Below are 20,650 nucleotides of genomic sequence, written 5' to 3' on the forward strand. Positions count from 1 at the left end.
TGGAAATGTTCCTAAAGCCTTTACTTCCTGTGACTTTAAACCACTAGCTCTATGGATTACTCTGAAGTTTAAGTAACCAACCTTTTCTTGTTCACGAAATTACAGACATATCTCTACTAAGTATTTTCACTTATACACCCCACCATCCCTTTAAACTAAATACATCTACAATCGAAAGCATTTAACTCCTGAAACTAGTCCTTTCTCATTTTCTTCTACTCTTACTGACACAATTCTTTCAAATTACTCATATATGAAAGTTGTCTTAATCATCCCCTTGCTTCCTCCCAACCAGCCATCTAATTTTTTCAGCTCCTCAAAAATATCTCACATTCATTCCTTTGGTCATTTTCATAGCCATCATCCTAGTTGGGGCACTTATTTTACATGTGAATTACAATTCTCTCTCATTTCCTAGTGTTGGGTCTTTCACCTCCCCTAGTAGTAGCCAAATTAGTCTTAAAACATAGTCTTTATTATGTCACTTCCTATTTGGAAACCTTCAATAGTTCACCACTTTCCTTTAGTCAGAAAACTAAGAATTTTCATAATTTGACCCTTACCAAACTTTCCAATTTCACTTCCTACTATTCCTGCAATACAAACACTCCATGCAAGCCAGGATGGTCTAGTAATACAGAATCTTGACAATCTACACTCCCTCACTCAGATCTTCCCATGCCATCCTTAGGAGATTGTTTCTTCTTCTTTCCATAAGTCTTACCTATTCAAGTTCAACTACCTCTTCTCCAGTAAAGGCTCCCTGACCACACCAGTCCATCTTGATCTTTCCTAGCTTTGAATATCGATCACATACAACAGTCTGCTACTCATTTTCCAATTATGAATAATCTATCTCATATTGTTTAGTTCTTTTTTAATTTTTATTTTTTGGATTATATCTTGATTCTTTGTTAGAACATTAACTCCTTGACCCTGGAACACATGAAGAAGTCTACTTTGTATCCTCCACACAACTTAACACTTTGTATATATTATATTGCATATTAGTATAACATTGTATTTAATATCACATGTTATATATTAACATATATCAGTAACATATATTAATACTCAATATTTGGTTATTAGTGATGAGAAATAACAGATGGACAGGCTATGTGTTTCCACTGGTACTCACACAAAATAAAAGAGTAGAATGAATATCATAAATAATATTTATGGAAGGACATGAACAAGAGTCACAAAGGATGAGAATACATGGAAGGAATACCAAAAAGATGAACTCATAGATCCATCAAAGAATGAAGAACTGGTTCCAGTAACTGTTAAACCTACTAATAAAGTTTTATATACAAATATAATTTCCAAAGACACAGGATTTTAAATCTGTACATAAAGTACACCTTTCTTAATCCCTATTCCTCATTACAAAATTATCTATAGAAATAGGTTTAGCCCTGTGAGTCCACATAATTAATTCCTAAATGTGACCTAATTAAAAAAACACAATTAAACAGAATACAGTAAAACTGTCTTGGTAGTTAAAATTCATTGGACAATTTATTAATTATACACTTTTCCTTTTTTTTCAATGTTAATATTCAACATTCTCAAATGAAAGTGTGATATCATCAATTCAGGAGTTTCCTCTCATGATATGGATCACAATCTATCATATCTGCTTATTCCATTAAACTTTTATTCTTTCAAAAATTTGTCACAGGTAATCGATCCAACATTCAATGTGCAATCTTACTCTTTCACAAATTACTTTCCCCACCAAACAAAACTAAATCCAAACTATTTTTTTAACATAGTACTCTACATTTTTCAAACGATTATGTCATTTAATTCTCAGTCAACAAGCATTTATTAAATATTGATTATGTGCCAGGTATACAGTTAAGCAGTGAGGAGATAAAGAAAGGTTAAAAAAATAGTTCCTACCCATTAAGCTTAAGTTCTAATGGGGGAGATAATATGCAAACAGAGGTTGGTGGAACAGTGGATAGAGTGCCAGACCTGGAATCAGAAAGACCTAAATTCAAATCCATCTCAGATATTTACTACCTATATAACCATGGACAAGTCACTTAACTCTGTTTGCCTCCGTTCCTCATCTGTAAAATGAATTGGAGAAAGAAATGGCAAACTGTCCCAGCATCTTTGCCAAGAAAATCCCAGAGTCAGACACAACTGCAATGATTAAACAACAACAAATATACAAATAACTCTGCATATTTAAGATATAATGTAAAGGAAAGTGCAGGTCAGATTTGAACTGAATGTTGAAGTAAGTCAGGGAAACTAGGAAGTAAAATGAGAAAGAAGAATATTCATTCCAGATATGAGGAGACAGGCAGTGCAAAAGCATATTGAGATAGAGGATTAGTATTAATAAATAAGGCACTAAAATTAGTATAATGTAATTCAAAGGACACTGGATTTGGAGTCAGGAAAAATGAATAATACCAGTGTGGTACTGTCAAGTCATTTTACTTTATCAATTTCCTCTTGTAAAACAAGGATCACGAACCAGATGATCTCTTAAATGCTATATTATTCCATCACCTCAAAATCCAATGAGGATTTTGCATTACTGCAAACTCTGCAATATTACTTCCCACCTTCTAGTTTCACAGAATAGACCTGGCAATGTTAGACAGCAGAAAACCATGGAAAAATTAAGGATCAGAATAAAGACATGCAAAAAACTAATGAGCATTGATACTTAAACAATAAAAACAAATTTTATCCTGAGCAAAAATTGTTAAAAGAACACAAAAGCAAAGCAGAAATGAACATATTTGTAAAACATCCTAGAATGACCCATTGTTTTAAAATATACCTTCTTTTACCCCGGATACAAAGTTTCCACAAAAGCTGTGCTACTATACTTTATACTTTCCCAGTTCATCTAAAAAATTAAAATAACAAATTAAGGTTATGCTTTTAGAGTAGTATGAAAGGCTTATTGTTTTGGATTCCATTGTAAATGTGTTGAAAATTCCTGACATTCCTTATCTTTTGGGTCATGTGACTGAAACCAAAAAATAGCCAGCCTTACAACAGGTAATGTAATTGGGCACCCTTCCAGGTTTCAATCTCTAAAAGAACATAAGGTTGTAGCAAACTTCCACTTCCTGTCATTAAAGCAAAAAGTATGACAGAATATTAGTTGCCCACAAAAAACTATAATGTACAAACTAATCAAATGAGTTTTTTGCTCCCAGAGATGGGAAATTCTTCTGGGTTAGTAACCTAGCAACTTCTGCTAGACCATCCTTTTGTGCTGACTTCTGCTAAGATTTTTAACCCTCATTAGCTTCATTCTTTAACAATTGGCCTTAACAACTTCGTACTTAGCCTACTTTTTCAAACACTGGAAACTAAATAGCTTCAGTCTTTTAGAAGTCTGGAACAGTGTTTAAAAGCCAAATAATCTGCAGTAGGTACATAATGTTGCATGAAAAGATTTTAACTTATCACAGACCACTTTATTAACAGCTAAGGATTTTTTCATTAAAAAGATAAAACTGGTTTTGTATAAATTAATATTTAACTAATATAATCTTAAGAAAAATGTAGAACAATAATTTGAAGAAAAACAAACACAATACACAAGGATAAATATATTCACCAAAACCATCACTGTTTTAGGGCTGTTTAAATTTCTAAATTAATACATATGGTCCAGTGATTATGCTATTTCTCCATACACAGAGGATTAAATTTTTCTAATTTTACCCAATGATATAGAATGCATCCTGTCTTCCTTCCAGATTATTCCCCCTTGAAACCACTGTTTTACAATTGAGGAAACTAAAGCAGACAGAAACAGCTAAACACCTGAGTTTAGATTTTAATCCAGGTCTTCTCCCTCCAGAGTCTTGTGCTTTATCCAGTACACCATCTGGCTGCCTCTTAAACATAGTTTTTATCATTAACACAGTATTTATTATATACTATTATCCTAGATACTTGAGTATAAGTCTTTTTCTTTACTATGACAAAAAACGCAAAGGCAGGTATCAAATATTTCTATAATTCCATATTCCATGAAGCACCTAGCAAGGCCACACATATATACATTTAAATTTATATGCATACATATACATGCACTACATATAGCTATATCTATATATACATATGTAGATATATATGAAATGTGCCATAAATGTACATTTGTATGTACTATATACAATATGTTTAAGTTATATATACTCTCTCTCTCTCTCTCTCTCTCTATATATATATACACACTTGTGTGTACATATAATATATAATATATATATTACTTCATATATGTGTCTACATCTATGTAATATATCTGACCATATGTAAAACATATTATATATACCATGTAATATATATGTCATATTAGTAAAGATTAGTGGAACAAATGAATATTGAAATGCTTGTGGAATGAAATTGAAAAGCTTGTGGAAAATGGGCTATTACCAATTATTTATTTAGTATATATTTATTTAAAATGTTATTTTAATTCATGCAAGAGAAAAATCTTCTGGAAATTAAAAGATAGTGACACACATGGGCCAAAACAGAATTTAAAGAATTATAGAAATAAGTTCAATATTTGTATGCCTTAGTTTTCATGATAAAGGCTTTCTCTATGAAATCCAGATCTGCCTTCCTAAAACAACTTAGCTATTTTAAGATTCAAAAATTAAACTTTTAGGGAAATACTTTACATAACTTCATATGTGCTTTTTCAATGTAGGGGTGGATAGGAGTGAAGAAGGGATAGAATCTGGAATTCAAAGATTTAAAATGTTAAGAAAAAATGTTTTACATGTAACTGGAAAAAATAAAGTATTAAATAGTGTGAAAAAAAAATTCAGGCATTAAAATACAAGTATAAGGGAACTCTTCTACAGTTATCTGCTCTATGGATCAATAATAAGTTAAAGATGATCCAACCATTCTGGAGAGCTTTGGAACTATGCCCAAAGGGGATATCAAACTGTGCATACCCTTTGATCCAGCAATGTTTTTAATGGGCTTATCCCCCAAAGAGATCATAAAGGAGGGAAAGGGACCCACATGTGCAAAAATGTTTGTGGCAGCCCTTTTTGTAGTGGCTAAAAACTGGAAATTGAGTGGATGTTCATCAGCTGAAGAATGGCTGAATAAGTTATGGTATATAAGTAACAACCAGCAGGATGATTTTAGAGAGGCCTGGAAAAACTTATATGAATTGATACTAAGTGAAATGAACAGAACCAGAAGATCGTTGTATACCACAACAGCAAGATTATACAACGATCAATTCTGATGAACATGGCTCTTTTCAACAATGAGACGGAGGCCAGTTCCAATGATCTTGTGATGTAGGGAGTCATATATACCCAAAAAGAGTATTGTGAGAACTGAGTGTGGATCACAACATAGCATTCTCACTCTTTGTCCTTGTTTGCTTGCATTTTGTTTTCTTTCTCACTTTTTTCCTTTTTTGATCAGATTTTTCTTCTGCAGCACAATAATTGTATAAATATATAAGGATTTATATATAGGATTTAACACCTAAATTTTTTTTTTTAACATGTTTAACATATATTAGATTACTTGCCATCTGAGGAGGGGGTAAGGGGAAAGGGGGGAAAATTTGGAACACAAGGTTTTGCAAGGGTCAATGTTGAAAAATTACCCATGCATATGTTTTAAAAATAAAAATCTTTAATGAAAAAAAATTTTTAAAGACTTTAAAAAAAAAGAAAAATAATAAGTTATAGAACAGAAGCCACTCCTAAAGTGTTTAAACCCAGGAAACTTTAACTCAATGTTTAACTTAATAATCAAACAAAAACTTCATAAGTAATAAGCTATACAACTTAAATTATTAAAAATAAAAACTCAATTTAAAACATCAATAAATAAGGTCTTTTACCAGTAATCTTCTGTGGGCACATCTAAAAATGAACTGCAGCAGCGAAACAGTTACCAAAGCAATTTAGAATGTATGCTCTTTCTCCCAAACTTATCAGTCCAAAGTTAAAAGTAAACCTGCCAAAGCACACAGATCACCAGCAGTCATGAAAAGAACAAAGCACAAGACTGTGTTGCTAACAATTCTAGCTGGATGGAATCAACCCAAGTTGTGATCCTTAATCAAAAGCAGTCTTTTTAAAAGGAGACGGCAAAGTAGAGGTGGTGGCAGGATAAGTGCATATATGATAAGAGGAAGACTATATTTGAAAGGGCTATTAGTTTTATGTTTTTCATTTTACTAAGTAAAGGAAACAAGTTTCAATGTTCAACAAAAAGAAAACTTTAATATCCTTTCTTATTTCTGCAAAACAATATGAAAACAATTCCCAAGAGATTATTAAAAAAAAAAAAAAAAGAAAATTTTAAAAATAAAAAAAAAGAAGTGTGAAATTCAAATGCTTCTAGAATCTGTGATCTTTACAAATAGAAAATCTCTTCTCTGGCTCTTCCCCATAATAAAGGAAGGGTTTGAGGGTTTTTTTGTTTGTTTGTTGTTTACCATATATGAAAGAGTTCTAAATAGGTAATTGAAGTTGTGTTTGGGTAGCATCAAGGTAAACCAAAGAATATTTCCTTAGAACAGATGAAAAACTGTAATCTGGAACATAGGTGAAAGAGAAGTATAGTAGACCAATTGGACCCAAAGAGGAATGACTTAAAATTCTTTCTTACACATCAAAATGTTCTCTTCCCGCTCTCACTCACCTAGCAAAATCTTTCAAAGGCCAAATGGCCTACAGTTTTTAACCAGTTGTTTAAAGTGAAGTGTTCCTATTACTATTATGACTAGAGCCTAGGTCTATAATTTGTAGACCGGGTTAACTACTTAGAACAGGGTTAGGAGTGAGAGATGGTAAAGAGCAGCTTCAAAAAAGAACTTTTCTGTACAACTAAAGTCTATTCCACACTACCTTATGTTAATGTGGGCCCTTATCATCTGGTAGCTGGGCCAATGCCACAGTCTGTTGGTCTCCCTGCCATAATTCTTTTCTCATTCCAATAAATCCTACATTTAACTTCCCAATATGCTTCAGGTCTGAACATTCCATCTCCTATCTCCTAGCATTTTCAATGATTTTTCCAATGCATGGAATTTCCCTCTTTATCTCTACCTTCTAAACTCTGGTCTTCTTGAAGCCCCAGGTAATATCCCATGTTCTATAGCAGAGTCTACAAACCTGTTTGGATTTAATCATAGTTTTTACATTTGTAAATAAAATTGTATCCTATTTAAAGCAACCATTTCTACTAGAAATTCTCCCTGATTCCCTGAATTCAACTGCCTTCCTTCTGATTATTATTTCTGATTTATATTCTCTCTAGCCTGTTTGTGGAGTTGTCTGCATGTTGTTTCCTCTAATACACTGTGAACTCCTTGAGAGTAGAGACTGTCTTCTACCTTTCTTTGTGTCCCAATCACTTGGTACAGCGATCACCTAATAAATATTTATTGACTAAATGTTTGAGAATTGTGTACTGGCCAAATGGTGTGACTCATGAAAGAAAATAGGTAAAACATTGCTGGCAAATCAGAGGGAAAAAAAGAAGCATTGGATTTTGGAGAAATAAAACCCATTATTATTATTTTTTTTAATCTTAGTCACTCTCCTGAATTCTAGTCACACACTGTTATTAACTGTCTATTTCAAAATGGATATCTCAGGAATCTCAAATTCAACAGATCTAAAACAGAAAACTCATTTCTCTTTCCTTCAAAATCCATTTGTCTACCCTAATTTCTCTATTTCTATGGATAATACCACTATCACACCAGTCACACAAATTCATAATTTGGGTGTTATCCCCGACTCTTCCCTCCACATAGTTACAACTACTTACATCTATGTTCCATTCTCTATTTCCTTGGCCCATCCTAAAAAGGTCAGTCCCTCCTGACTACTGCCTCCAAATTGTTCTCCTACCTCAAAAGTCTCTTTCCTCTACTCCAATTCATTCTGCTGCTAAAATGATTTTTCTAAAGCTTGAACTAACTGAATCATTACCCTAATGTAATACATTCCAGAGGCTCCCATAAGTCTTTAGGTTTAAATCTAAATTCATTTGTTATTTATAATCCTTACAAATTGGGCCCAACCTGTCTTTCCAACCTTGTTAAACATTACCCTCTTTACTCCCTATGGTCCAGCCAAACTAGTCTTTTTCTTCCTCTCATACAACACGCCTCCTGTCTCCATCCCATTGCACTAACTGAACCCATGCCTAGAGTGTACTTTCTCATGACTTACACTTCTTAGAATCCCATTTTTTTCAAAACCCAGCTCAAGTATCACTACATGAAGCCTTTCTTAGTTCCCATCCCATCTACTAATGCCTTCTCCTACTAAATTATCATTCATTTTGGGTAGATCCAAACATATATACATAGTGTCTTGTCACATAGAATGTCCCTGAGGACAACTACTGTTCCATTTTTGCCTTTAGAGCCTAACACACTCACCCAAACATAGTAAGTGCTTAATAAATGCTTGTTGGGTGTTTTATATTTAAAATACTATGGCGTACAACAAAATCCAACAGCAAGAAAAACAAAAAGAAATTCCATTCAAAATAACTGTCGACAGCATAAAATATTTGGGAATCTATCTACCAAAGGAAAGTCAGGAATTATATGAGCAAAATTACAAAAAACTTTCCACACAAATAAAGTCAGACTTAAATAATTGGAAAAATATCAAATGCTATTGGATAGGCCGAGCAAATATAATGAAGATGACAATACTCCTACACTAATCTATGTATTTAGTACTATACTAATCAGACTTCCAAGAAAATATTTTAATGATCTAGAAAAAATAACAAAATTCATATGGAAGAACAAAAGATCGAGAATCTCAAGGGAATTAATGAAAAAAAAAAAATCAAATGAAGGTGGCCTAGCTGTACCTGATCTAAAACTATATTATAAAGCAGCAGTCACCACAACCATTTGGTATTGGCTAACAAATAGATTTGTTGATCAGTGGAATAGGTTAGGTTCACAAGACAAAATAGTCAACTATAACAATCTGGTGTTTGACAAACCCAAAGATCCTAATTTTGGGGATAAGAATTCATTATTTGACAACAACTGCTGGGATAACTGGAAATTAGTATGGCAGAAATTAGGCATGGACCCACACTTAACACTGTACACCAAGATAAGATCAAAATGGGTCCATGATTTAGGCATAAAGAAAGAGATTATAAATAACTTAGAGGAACATAGGATAGTTTATCTCTCAGACTTGTGGAGGAGGAAGAAATTTGTGACCAAAGATGAACTAGAGACCATTATTGATCACAAAATAGAAAATTTTGATTACATCAAATTAAAAAGCCTTTGTACAAACAAAACTAATGCAAACAAGATTAGAAGGGAAGCTACAAACTGGAAAAACATCTTCACAGTTAAAGGTTCTGATAAAGGCCTCATTTCCGAAATATATAGAGAATTGACTCTAATTTATACGAAATCAAGCCATTCTCCAATTGATAAATGGTCAAAGGATATGAACAGACAATTTTCAGATGATGAAATTGAAACTATTTCCACTCATATGAAAGAGTGTTCCAAATAACTATTGATCAGAGAAATGCAAATTAAGACAATTCTGAGATACCACTACACACCTGTCAGATTGGCTAAGATGACAGGAAAAAATAATGATTAATGTTGGAGAGGATGCGGGAAAACAGGGACACTGATATATTGTTGGTGGAGTTGTGAACAAATCCAACCATTCTGGAGAGCAATCTGGAATTATGCCCAAAAAGTTATTACACTGTGCATACCCTTTGATCCAGCAGCGCTACTACTGGGCTTATACCCCAAAGAGATACTGAAGAAGGGAAAGGAACTCATATGTGCCGAAATGTTTATGGCAGGCCTGTTTGTAGTGGCTACAAACTGGAAAATGAATGGATGCCCGTCAATTGGAGAATGGCTGGGTAAATTGTGGTATATGAATGTTATGGAATATTATTGTTCTGTAAAAAATGACCAGCAGGATGAATACAGAGAGGACTGGCAAGACTTACATGAACTGATGCTGAGTGAAATGAGCAGAACCAGGAGATCATTATACACTTCAACAACGATATTGTATGAGGATGTATTCTGATGGAAGTGGATTTCTTTGACAAAGATATCTAACTCAGTTTCAATTGATCAATGATGGACAGAAGCAGCTACACCCAAAGAAAGAACACTGGAAAATGAATATAAACTGTTTGCATTTTTGTTTTTCGTCCCAGGTTATTTTTACCTTCTGAATCCAATTCTCCCTGTGCAACAAGAGAACTGTTCAGTTCTGCATACATATATTGTATCTAGGATATGCTGTGACATATTTAACATGTATAGGACTGCTTGACATCTGGGGGAGGGGGTGGAAGGAGGGAAGGGAAAAATTGGAACAGAAGTGAGTGTAAGGATAATGTTGTAAAAAAATTACCCTGGCATGGGTTCTGTCGATAAAAAGTTATTAAAAATAAATACTATGTTGTAAAATAAAAACTTACAAGTAAAAGTAAAATCACAACTATTTTATGTTACACAAATGCTTTAAAATCTAGGTACCACATTTTAGAAAGAGATCTGATAATCTGGAGCAAAGAACAAGAATATGATTTATGTAAATCAGTAGAAAGAACCAGAGAACAGAAAATTTAAGTGAAAGACATCACAAGCCATGTTTAAGTAGTTGGGGAATTATTAAATAGAAGAATGGTAAAAATCTGTTGTATTTGGCCTCAGAGGCAGAATTAGGAACAAGTTCCAAAGTTGTAGAATGCAGATTGAGATTTGATAGAATGAAACCTTCATAATCATGAAACTATATAAAAAGGAAGATAGAAACATGGAAGTAGTCTACATTAGCACATAGTGATTTCCTTTTCACTAAAGATTTTCAAGTAATCACTAAATAATTACTTTTAAATAAATAAAGGAATAAATTAATTTTAAGAAGAAAGAAAAAAATTGAAAGGTCTACATTAGTACATAGAATGATTTCCCTTTCACTATTTTCAAGTAATCAGTAGATAACAACTTTTGAATGAAATAAAGGAATGAATTAAAACGTATTTCTTAAGTATCCACAATATGCAAAGCACTGTTTAAGTGTTTGAGAATATGATGTTGATGGACACTGATTCATTTGAGTTGGATTAGATGCCCTTTAAATTACCTTCCAACATAAGATTATATGGTTTTATTGATTTTATCCCAGGTTCTTTTTTAAATATTTTAAGTTCTTAATCACAAACCTAAATTGATCATTCACCCTTTGCCCTTTCCAACTTCCTTATTACTACAGAGGGCAGCACCCTCCTCCCATCTTTTAGACATGAAATCTAGTTGTCATCCTCAACTCTTCACTATCTCTCACTATTTCCTTTCATTTCTGACTTGCTGCTAAGGCCTGTAAATTTTCCCTTTGAAAAAAATCTCTCAAATATATTCCCATCTGTCCATTGACACTGCCCTCACATCTAGACTATTATAACAGCTTGCTGATAAGTCATCCTGCTTCACATTTCTTTCCCCTTCAAACATGCACCATCCAATCATCAAAAAGATTTTCCTAAAGTACAAATATAACCCATACTCAATAAAATCCAGTGGCTCTTTGTTGCCTCTAAGATAAAAAATACAAAATCCTCTCTTTGATGTTCAAAGCCTTTCATAACCTAGACTTCCCGCCCCCACCTTTCCAGTCTTTTTACACCTTACTCCCTACCACAAACTCTGTAATCCAGTAACATAGTTCTCCTTGCTGTTCCATAACCAAACACTTCCTCTCTTGGCTCTGGGCATTTTCTCTGGCTATCCTACAGGCCTGGAATGTTCTCCTTCCTCATCTCCTCCTCCTGCTTTCCTTGGTTTCCTTTATATTCCAACTAAAATCCTATCTACAGGAAGCCCTTCCAAACCCCTCTTAACTCTAAGCTCCTTCTAGCTTTACATTATTTCCTATTTATTCTGTAATTTGTACATATGTATTTGCTTCTTGTCTCTCCCATTAAATTGTTAGCCCCTATATGCCAGAAATTGTTTTATGTCTCTCTTCTCTTCTCTTCTCTTCTTTCTCTTTCCCTTTTTCCCTCCCTCCCTCCCTTTCTCTCCCTCCTCCTTCCTTCTTTTCCTCCTTCCCTCTCTCTCTCTCTCTCTCTCTCTCTCTCTTTCTCTCTCTCTCTCCCTCCCTCCCCTTCCCTCCCCCTCTACCTATATTCTAATAATGCCTGCCACACAGCAAGCACTTTAAAAAATCTTTACTGCCTGCAATATTTTATCATCCGCTACATTTTGTGGTTCTTATTTTGAAAATTTTAAATGTTATATCTTTCAAGCAATGTTTGGGTAAGGGTGACAAGAGTGAAATCTAGTAGCACTCACCATCTAGTGCCACAACCCAGGTATAAGGTAAGTAAATAAAATCAAATGCTTCATTCATTATCACTGCTAAGAAAGCTCCAACTTCATAATGTTATGGAGTATTTTCTCTATTTTTCAGGTATGCATGAGTACTAATCAATTAGCAAAATAGTAGGGAGATGATGATATCGTTTTAAAGTCCAAAGGGAGAAAATAACCCTACAAAAAACTGAGCAAGAGATTCAAGAGAAATCATGTTATCCTAGACGTTCAAAACTGGTCAAACAAACAGGCACAAAACTGGCAGGAAAATAGACAATATAACAAATTTGTCAATTCTTTTATAACAATCTATTTGATAAAGTAACTACTATATGTAGAACCTAATATCTCAGTCCCCAAAGTGTTATTCTAATCAATAGAAATGAAAATGAGAAAGATGGTTAAAATGAATGTACCAAAACTACATACTGATAAAATTCATTCTAGTAGTGACAATCTTGCAAGCATAGAGAATGGAAATCACTAAAAAGAATGGGGGTTTGGAGGATACAAGATTGAAAAATGATAGATATTAATTTTTCCAATGAAAAGAAAAAACAATTGAGAGAAAAAATTAGCAATAACCATTGATTCATATGAGAACTTTATAACCTCTCTATACAAAAGATCAATATGCCTGTTAATGGTATCTTCGATGAAAATTCGAGAAAATAATAGGCAGAATTCCACAAATAATTGTTTTTAGTATACCACACATTTACATACAATTGCATGAAAGTTACACAGAATAGTAGGTCCTACTTTGTTTATTGTTGTTAACTTAAAAGTATTTAACTCTCTAAAGCAAAAAAATGCAATCTTAAACTTTGGATTCCTTCTCGCATATGTTAAAATCATATAAAAGTTATCACAGAGGTAAGTCTGTTCAAAAACCATCTGACTATAAATGTTAAGCAAGACATAAACCAGGAAGATGTATACTCCCCAATGGTGTTCTCCACTGTCATGATGGATGGCTTCCCCTAGGATCATTCCAACATCTTTTTGAAAAATAAAGTCCTGCAGAAACTCCTGTTTGAAGAAAATATTGTGCTTACTCCATCAACCTCCCCCCAACACATCACAAAAGGCCTCATTTTGTTCTTCCATACAGAAAATATTACATTATCTCTTCCTCTCTACAGAAAGATAAAGTATTAAAGGGATAGAATAATATATGTAAATATATAACTGTCAGATTTGGCTACTGTACCTATTGTTTTTGCTTAAGTGTTTCTTTTTGTCAAAGGGTAAAATTTAATGGGAGATACATAGTATATTGAGACATGATTTTTTCAAAGAAATCCAGATGACAATAATAAAATTTTCAATTTACTTATATATGTCTAATAATCCACATAGGGAAAATTAATGGATAAGAAAAGCCTATTACCCAGATTATGATATACTGTCAGATAGCATTTCATTAATAATTCAACAATATATGTTTTGGGGACTAGATAACAGAGAAATTCAATAGTATGTAGATATTTGGAATTAAGAAGGAATAGTGCTACGAATTGAACAGAAGGAACTGAACAGGCTGGGTTGTATTTAGAAAAGTGTACAATGCTTTTAAAAATACCAAGATGCACCTTTGTGAAAAGATTTTTTGCTTGGTGATAGCCAATTGTAAAATGCTTATAGAAAAGAACAATTTTTAGTTAATATTAGAAGTTTACAACAAAGATGTACAGCACAAAACAATGGAAAGAGCATGGGAATGTGGGTCAGATTTCTAGATTTGAATTCTCCTGCCACTTAGGATTTTTGGGAGCTTGGAAAAGTAATATCTTCTATAAGCCTCACTTTCTTTATGGGGTAAAAGGAGAGGATTGGACCAGATGAGCTCTAAGGTCTCACAGCTGTAATTCTACACTATGAAGCATTTTTAAAAGCATAGCCATTAATTTAGTCCAGATTCAGCGAGTATTAGCAATGTTTCAAATGTTCCTAATATATCTCTTTGATTAGAAAAATCTTCTGCAAGAAACAATAGGCCTTCAGTGTGAAAAGAAAAGAATAAAGTGGAGGATGAAGATGAATTTTAATTGAAAATAAATATCAGTAATTTTCCAGGACAATTCTCTCAAACTGTTTAAACACATAAATGCCTTTTTCATACTGAAATATTCAAATTTCAAAATTAATCTGTGATATCATTGATATGGCTATTCCCAGTAATGGTATAAATGATAATCTCTCTGTGCCTGCTATTCATGACCTCCCATAAGCTTGTCACAGAATGTTCATTCAATCTACTGACACCCCAAGGGAATCAAAAGAGTATAGGGGCTAGCCAATGTTTCTGACATGTGACAGCTCATCTTCTGAATGACTGACTTTTTTCATTATATATATATTTCTTTGATGATATGCATTATACCAAAGGTGGCAAACTCAAAACCCATTGGCCACAAATGCCTATTGGCCATTCCTACAAATGACCAACAAGTGCAGATCCAACCAAACTAAAACATAATTGGGAAATGTTTAACAGGATAAATAAAAATAAAATACATGAAAAATGTTAATTTTCTAAGTCGATATGCAGCTCTAGCAATCCATTTCTATTTGAGTTTGACACCACTGCTTTGTACTACTTCACATTCATCTTCCACCTCTGCTACCACAACCACCACTACTATCACAACAACCATAGGCTTCTCATGAGTGGGGAGTCTTCCTCTCCCTCCCCAGGAGGTGCAGTACCACGTTCTCCCACTGAGGGAAGCATTTCCTTCCCCACTGACCCAAACCTCCTCCTCAAAGCCCAGGCAGGTCTCTTTCCTGGCTGGGAAAAAAAACCTGAAGACATTTGCTAAGAGTTCCCTCTTCTTTCCTATTCCTCATCTCATATCACTCCGATGTTTTGTGACACTATTTCTTACACTCACTTAATATACAGAGTTGGCCCCTCTCCTTTTTGAAATAAACCCTGCTATATGCATAAGTAATCCCATTCCATTCTGTTTTCTCCAGCAGACTGTCCCTAGATCATCCCCACTATCTCACTGATCCCACTCTGCTGGGTCTTCCTTACTACCTTTAAACATGCCCATGTCTCCCTAATCCTCAGAAAATTCATTTGAAGCTTCCTTCCCCACTGTCATCCTATAACTTTACTCTTTTATGGGTAAACTACTTGAGAAGAGCCTTCATTTCCTTTCCTCTCATTTTCCTAACTCTTTGCAATCTAGTTTCTAACATTCAATCAAATTGCTCTCTTCAAAATTACTAATGATCCAATGGCTTTTTCTCAAGCCTCATCTTTCTTGATTAGTCTCTGACCTTGACAATTGCCTTCTTTTTGATAGTCCCTTCTCTTTAGATATTTAAGATGCTGCTAATTTGTGTATTTCCTAAGCAGAGGAGTCCAGGCCCCCCAAGCCTCACTCCTGGCTCTCTTTTCTTTTTCTACTATCCCATTACACTTAGTATTTTCCTTAGTAGTACCTATCTTTATGCAGATGACTCTCAGATCTCCTATTTCATCCCTGAATTCCAGTCTTGCATCTCCGACTGCCTGTTAGATATCTCAAATTGTATGTTCCTGAGCTATCTTAAGCAAAAAGTAAACTTATTTCCTTTCACCAAAACTTTCCACTCTTCTGAACTTCGTCGTTATTGTTAAGGATAAGCCACAACCTTCCCAACCCCCAGGTTCACAACTTGGTTGTCATCCTCAACTCTTCACCTGCTCACCCCCTCCAGTTAATCTGCTGCCAAAGTCTATCGATTTTATCTTCATAAAATCTCTCCTATACCCCCTCTTTTCTCCTTTGACACTACCACAATTCCGGTGGAGGTCTTCATCCCCTCACTCCTGGACAATTGAAACAGCTTTCTGGTAGGTCACCCTTCCTCAAATCTCTCCCAACTCCCATCCATCCTCCATTTAACTTTCATTACGGAGCTTTTCCTGAAGTTCAAGTCAGAACATATCATAACCACAATTAATAAAACTCCAAGGGCTCCCTAGTACCTCCAGAATCAAATGCACAATTCTCTGGCTTTCAAAGCCCTTCATGTCCTAGCCCCTTCCTCCTTTTCTTACACCTGCCTCTCTTCCATGACCTCTGGGGCCCAGCCACAAGGGCCTCCTTGTTTTTCCTGCTACAAGATATTCCACCTCCTATTAGCATTTTCACTAGCTATGTGTCCCTATGCCTGGAGAGCCCTCTCTCCCTAGCTTCTAGCTTCTGTTAAAGTCTAACCTTAGGCAAGAAACCTTTCCCAGGCCTTATTGTTAGTGATTATCCTCAGTGCCTTCCAAATTATCTGTCACAGAGTAGGCACTTAAAAGGTGCTAGCTGATTAAATGGTTCTCTTTCCCAAAAAGTATGGTGAAATTTGTACTGCTGATTTCACACACTCACACTCTCACACTCTCACACACACTCTCTCTCTCTCTCTCTCTCTCTCTCTCTCTCCTCTCTCTCTCTCTCTCTCTCTCTCACTCTCTCTCTCTCTCTCTCTCTCTCGCTCTCTCTCTCTCTCTCTCTCTCTCTCTCTCTCTCTCTCTCCCCCCCCCCCCCATGAGTAAATAATGCTTTATGTGGTACTTAATCAGGAACTCAAATTCATAATACCGCCACAGTCATTAATGTGTTTTCAGAGAGTGAATAGGCATTATGGTTCGAGTGCTAAATATGGTTCAGGAAAACTCGGGTTCAAATTCTGCCCCAGAAATCGACTACCTGTGTGACTAAAGACAAGACCCTTAACCTCTTTGAACTTCCCATAGCTCACTTGTAAACAGAAAAAAAGGCAACTGAATTACATGGCCTCTAAGGTCCTTTCCTATTCTGATGCTCTGATTCTATTATTTGAAGGTGTCTGCATGAGAAACTCAAGCAAAGAAGCTAACAGTCAATATTTACTAAGGTATTATATCTTGAAATAAAGTTAACAAACACAGTAGTAATTCCTTATAATAAAAGTAGTTTTCAAAGGTCAAATCTAGTTCCAAGAATGGTGGAACCATTCTCAAAAACATTCCAATCATGCAGTTTTCATGCAAAACTTTAAATAGAAAAAAAGTATATATGTATGTATATTTATTCTAGATCTTCCAATGTAGAAAGGCATGAAGTTGTGATAAGCTAGTGCTAGTTTTGTGTTAAGTCCTGATAAATGATTAACAAAATTGCTTAATTTAAGATTCTTAAAATAAAGATGAAACTTTTCACCATTAAAAAAATGACTTCAAATAGTATTTCTATTTTCTACTCAATCATGCCTAATTAGATTTGTATTTAGGTTGTTTCCCCTATTCTTGATTAGACAGGACTGGGAAATATGTGATAATTTATAAATAAATGAATTTCATCATACAGACAAATTTTTAGGACAACAAAAATGCCCATGCACAGAAATATCTCCCCAAAAAAGTTTCTCATCCTCCACTACCAAGAGCATTACTGAGTTACAGCACAAATAATGCCTCTAGTTTTATCTTTTTGATGAAAAATGAGCCATGCACAGAACTAGATCTCAAAAAAAAAAAAGTTTATCTACTGGTACCACGAATATCCCTGAGCTAAGAAACTACTTGGTATCCTTTTAATAAAGTGTTTTTACAGAACGAAAAAAGAAAAAAAAAAAAAAAAAAAAGAGGCAGAGGAAACTTTTGTGAAATCACCTTCAAAATAGAAGGGGAAAAAAAATAACTATCAAGAAGTACAAATAAAATTGATAAAAGGTAATGGGGCAGGGTGGGGGAGTGACAAATTCAATCCCCATCTTCATATATCTGATGTTCCATCATTCACTAATATGTGAACAGGGTCTTGAATATCAAGGACCCATTCCAACAAAACCAGGCTTTTGGTTGCTCTTTCTCCTTGTGCTTGGAAAAAATCTCTGCCCCACTGTGAAGCCCTTGGCTTAGATTCTATGTAGTGGCTGAGTACCCTTAGAAACCCAGAACTGTTGAGCTAAGGCAAAGGAAATGTATTACATAGTCCAAATATGGTTTCTAGGGACCCAAGAAATACAAGAGGCTGGCAGGATTCAAAGTGTTTTCAGGTGAGCAGGCCCCTAAATTCCAGGGGTAGTAGCAGGATGTGTGGACCCAAAGCAACTTAACTAAGCAAACCCCCTTAGTTCAAAGGCTTAAATTCCTAAATTAAGCAGACCCTCTCCCCAATTCCGGAAGTAGTAACTCTCAAGCTGGTAGATCCTAAGCACCTTAAGTGAGGAAGATCCCTCAATTCCAGGAGCAACAACTCCCAGGCTGGTTGGCTCTAGGCACCTTAGGTGAAGAGAATCCTCAATTAATTCCAGGAGTAGAAACTCCCAGGCCGGTTGCCCCTAAGATGTTTTGGGTGAGCAGGCGCCACCCGGGAATGCCGGCCCCCGGATCCCACACTTACTGTTGCTGGACTTAAGGTCCCGGTGCAAGATGGGCACGACGGCCTCCTCGTGCAGGTATAGCATCCCGCGAGCGATCTGCACTGCCCAGTTGACCAAGATGTGCGGAGGGATGCGGCGGGCTGGGCGCGGGCCCGAAGCAGCGCACGAGGGTTTGGGGGTCCCGGCGGCCGGGGTCGGCGGGGAGGAGGGGGCGGCAGCATTGGCGGCGGCGGCGGCCAGAGCCCGATTGAGGGCCCCTCCGCGGGCGAACTCGAGGACGAGGCAGAGATTGGGCTGCTGCAAACAGACGCCAAGCAGCTGGATAATGTTGGGGTGCCGCAGCATGGAGAAGAGCTTCGCCTCCCGAAGCACACTCTCGGCGGCCGCCGCGGGATCCTGCTCGGGGTCCCGTCGCGCCGCCTTCACCGCCACCTCTTGGCCGCTCCAGGTGGCCCGGTAAACCTGCCCAAAGCCGCCGGCTCCGATCAGCTCCTTCAACTCCAGCCACTCGAACTCGATCTGCATTGGGGAACCGGGTCGCGGGGCGACAGGCGGAGAAGGCGGCGGCGGCGGCGGGGGCACGGGCGGCGGCGGGGGCGGAGGGGGCTGGCGGGGCCGCGGGCGGGCTAGCTCGGGCGGCCGCGGCGGGTAGCAGGGAGCCACGTAGTTGGCGGGGAAGATGCCCAGGCGCCTCTGCACCTGGCCGGTCCACCAGCCCTCATCGCCCGACACAGCGGCGTCCTGCGACAGCACCTCCACCAGCTGGCCTCGCCGCAGGCTCAGCTCGTCCTCACCGCTTGCCTCGTAGTCGTAGAGAGCGGCCCAGAGCCGGCCGCCCCCGGCCACCCAGGACGAGGTCGAGCAGCAGGAGGAGGCGGAGGAAGAAGAGGACGAGCCGCCTGCGCCCGCCGCAGGCACCTCCCGGGCAGGGCCGGCAGGCCCGTCGGCCGCTCCCTCGGCGCCCGGGAAGGCCATGCTGGGCGTGAAGGGAAAGAGAAGGCGAGGACAACAAGGAGAAAGGCGAAAGGAGAGAGGGGAACGCCGGGCTCAGCCGCCCGGCAGGCGCATCGTTCCCCCCCTCCCCCCGGCCTCTCTTGCTTGGCCTTCCCGCCGGCCCGAAGGGAGAGCTGGTTACTGCAGCCGCTGCCGCGGGGGAATCCAGCGGCGAGCTGAGGAAGGCAGGAGGCGTGGAGGGAAAGAGGTGGCTGGGGAGCTGCAGGCAATGGGATTGGGGGGCGGGGGGGGGGCGGAGGGGGCTCACAACGTGCCCGGGGGGCAGCGGGCCCGAGCGGCGTGGACCCCCAGCTCTTCCTCGGCCGCCCTTGCTGCCGCCGCCGCCGCCTCCACCGCAGCAGCAGCAGCCGCTGGCGCGGGCACTGTCACCACCATGGTCCACTCCGGCCTGTCTCCCAGCTCACTTTCCGGCCTCGGCAGCGACCGCCGCTAGAGCCACCCGGGACTCTCCAAGCGCCTCCTCTCATTGGCGCGTTCTCGTCACATGACCGACTGAGGGAGACGGGGAAGGTGGGAGGAGGAAGCTGGGAGCCCTGAGAACTTTTCTGCAAAGTACAGGAGTCTAGTGCAGACCTCTGTAGGACACCAACTCCGAACCCAGGATCGGGGAATCAGGTGGAAATCTTCCCAGAGTGCTTAATATTTCTCGCTTTGCTTTTTCCTCGGGGAAAGTGAAGGGAGCAGGGAAAAAAGCGCCTGCAGAATAAAAATGCTGTAGATTAATTGTCTCAGCGCTGATCACGTTCCGAGCAGGGCAGATCACCCAACCAGGAGTATTTCAGCTCCCCAGAGCATTTCGAGCCTGAGAAGGTTACTAATCACTGCACGGAGTGCACGGCAGATCATTTTTTGTCCAAGAACCGCCCCCTCTCCCAGACAGTTAATCTC

At 37.8% G+C, this 20,650-nt stretch overlaps 1 protein-coding gene across 1 annotated transcript in view; it reads right to left on the minus strand.

Moving 5' to 3' along the window:
• MAP3K21 (mitogen-activated protein kinase kinase kinase 21) overlaps nucleotides 1-19,945 on the minus strand; it is a 68,695-nt gene extending 48,750 nt beyond the window's left edge. The window contains exon 1 of the mRNA XM_051993593.1: nucleotides 18,769-19,945. Within this exon, the coding sequence (XP_051849553.1) occupies nucleotides 18,769-19,723 (955 nt within the window). The 5' untranslated portion in view covers nucleotides 19,724-19,945. The remainder of the gene's footprint in view (nucleotides 1-18,768) is intronic.
• Between the last annotated feature and the right edge of the window lie 705 nt (nucleotides 19,946-20,650).

Source organism: Antechinus flavipes, chromosome 4 (genome assembly GCF_016432865.1).
Source record: "Antechinus flavipes isolate AdamAnt ecotype Samford, QLD, Australia chromosome 4, AdamAnt_v2, whole genome shotgun sequence".
NCBI lineage: Eukaryota > Metazoa > Chordata > Mammalia > Dasyuromorphia > Dasyuridae > Antechinus > Antechinus flavipes.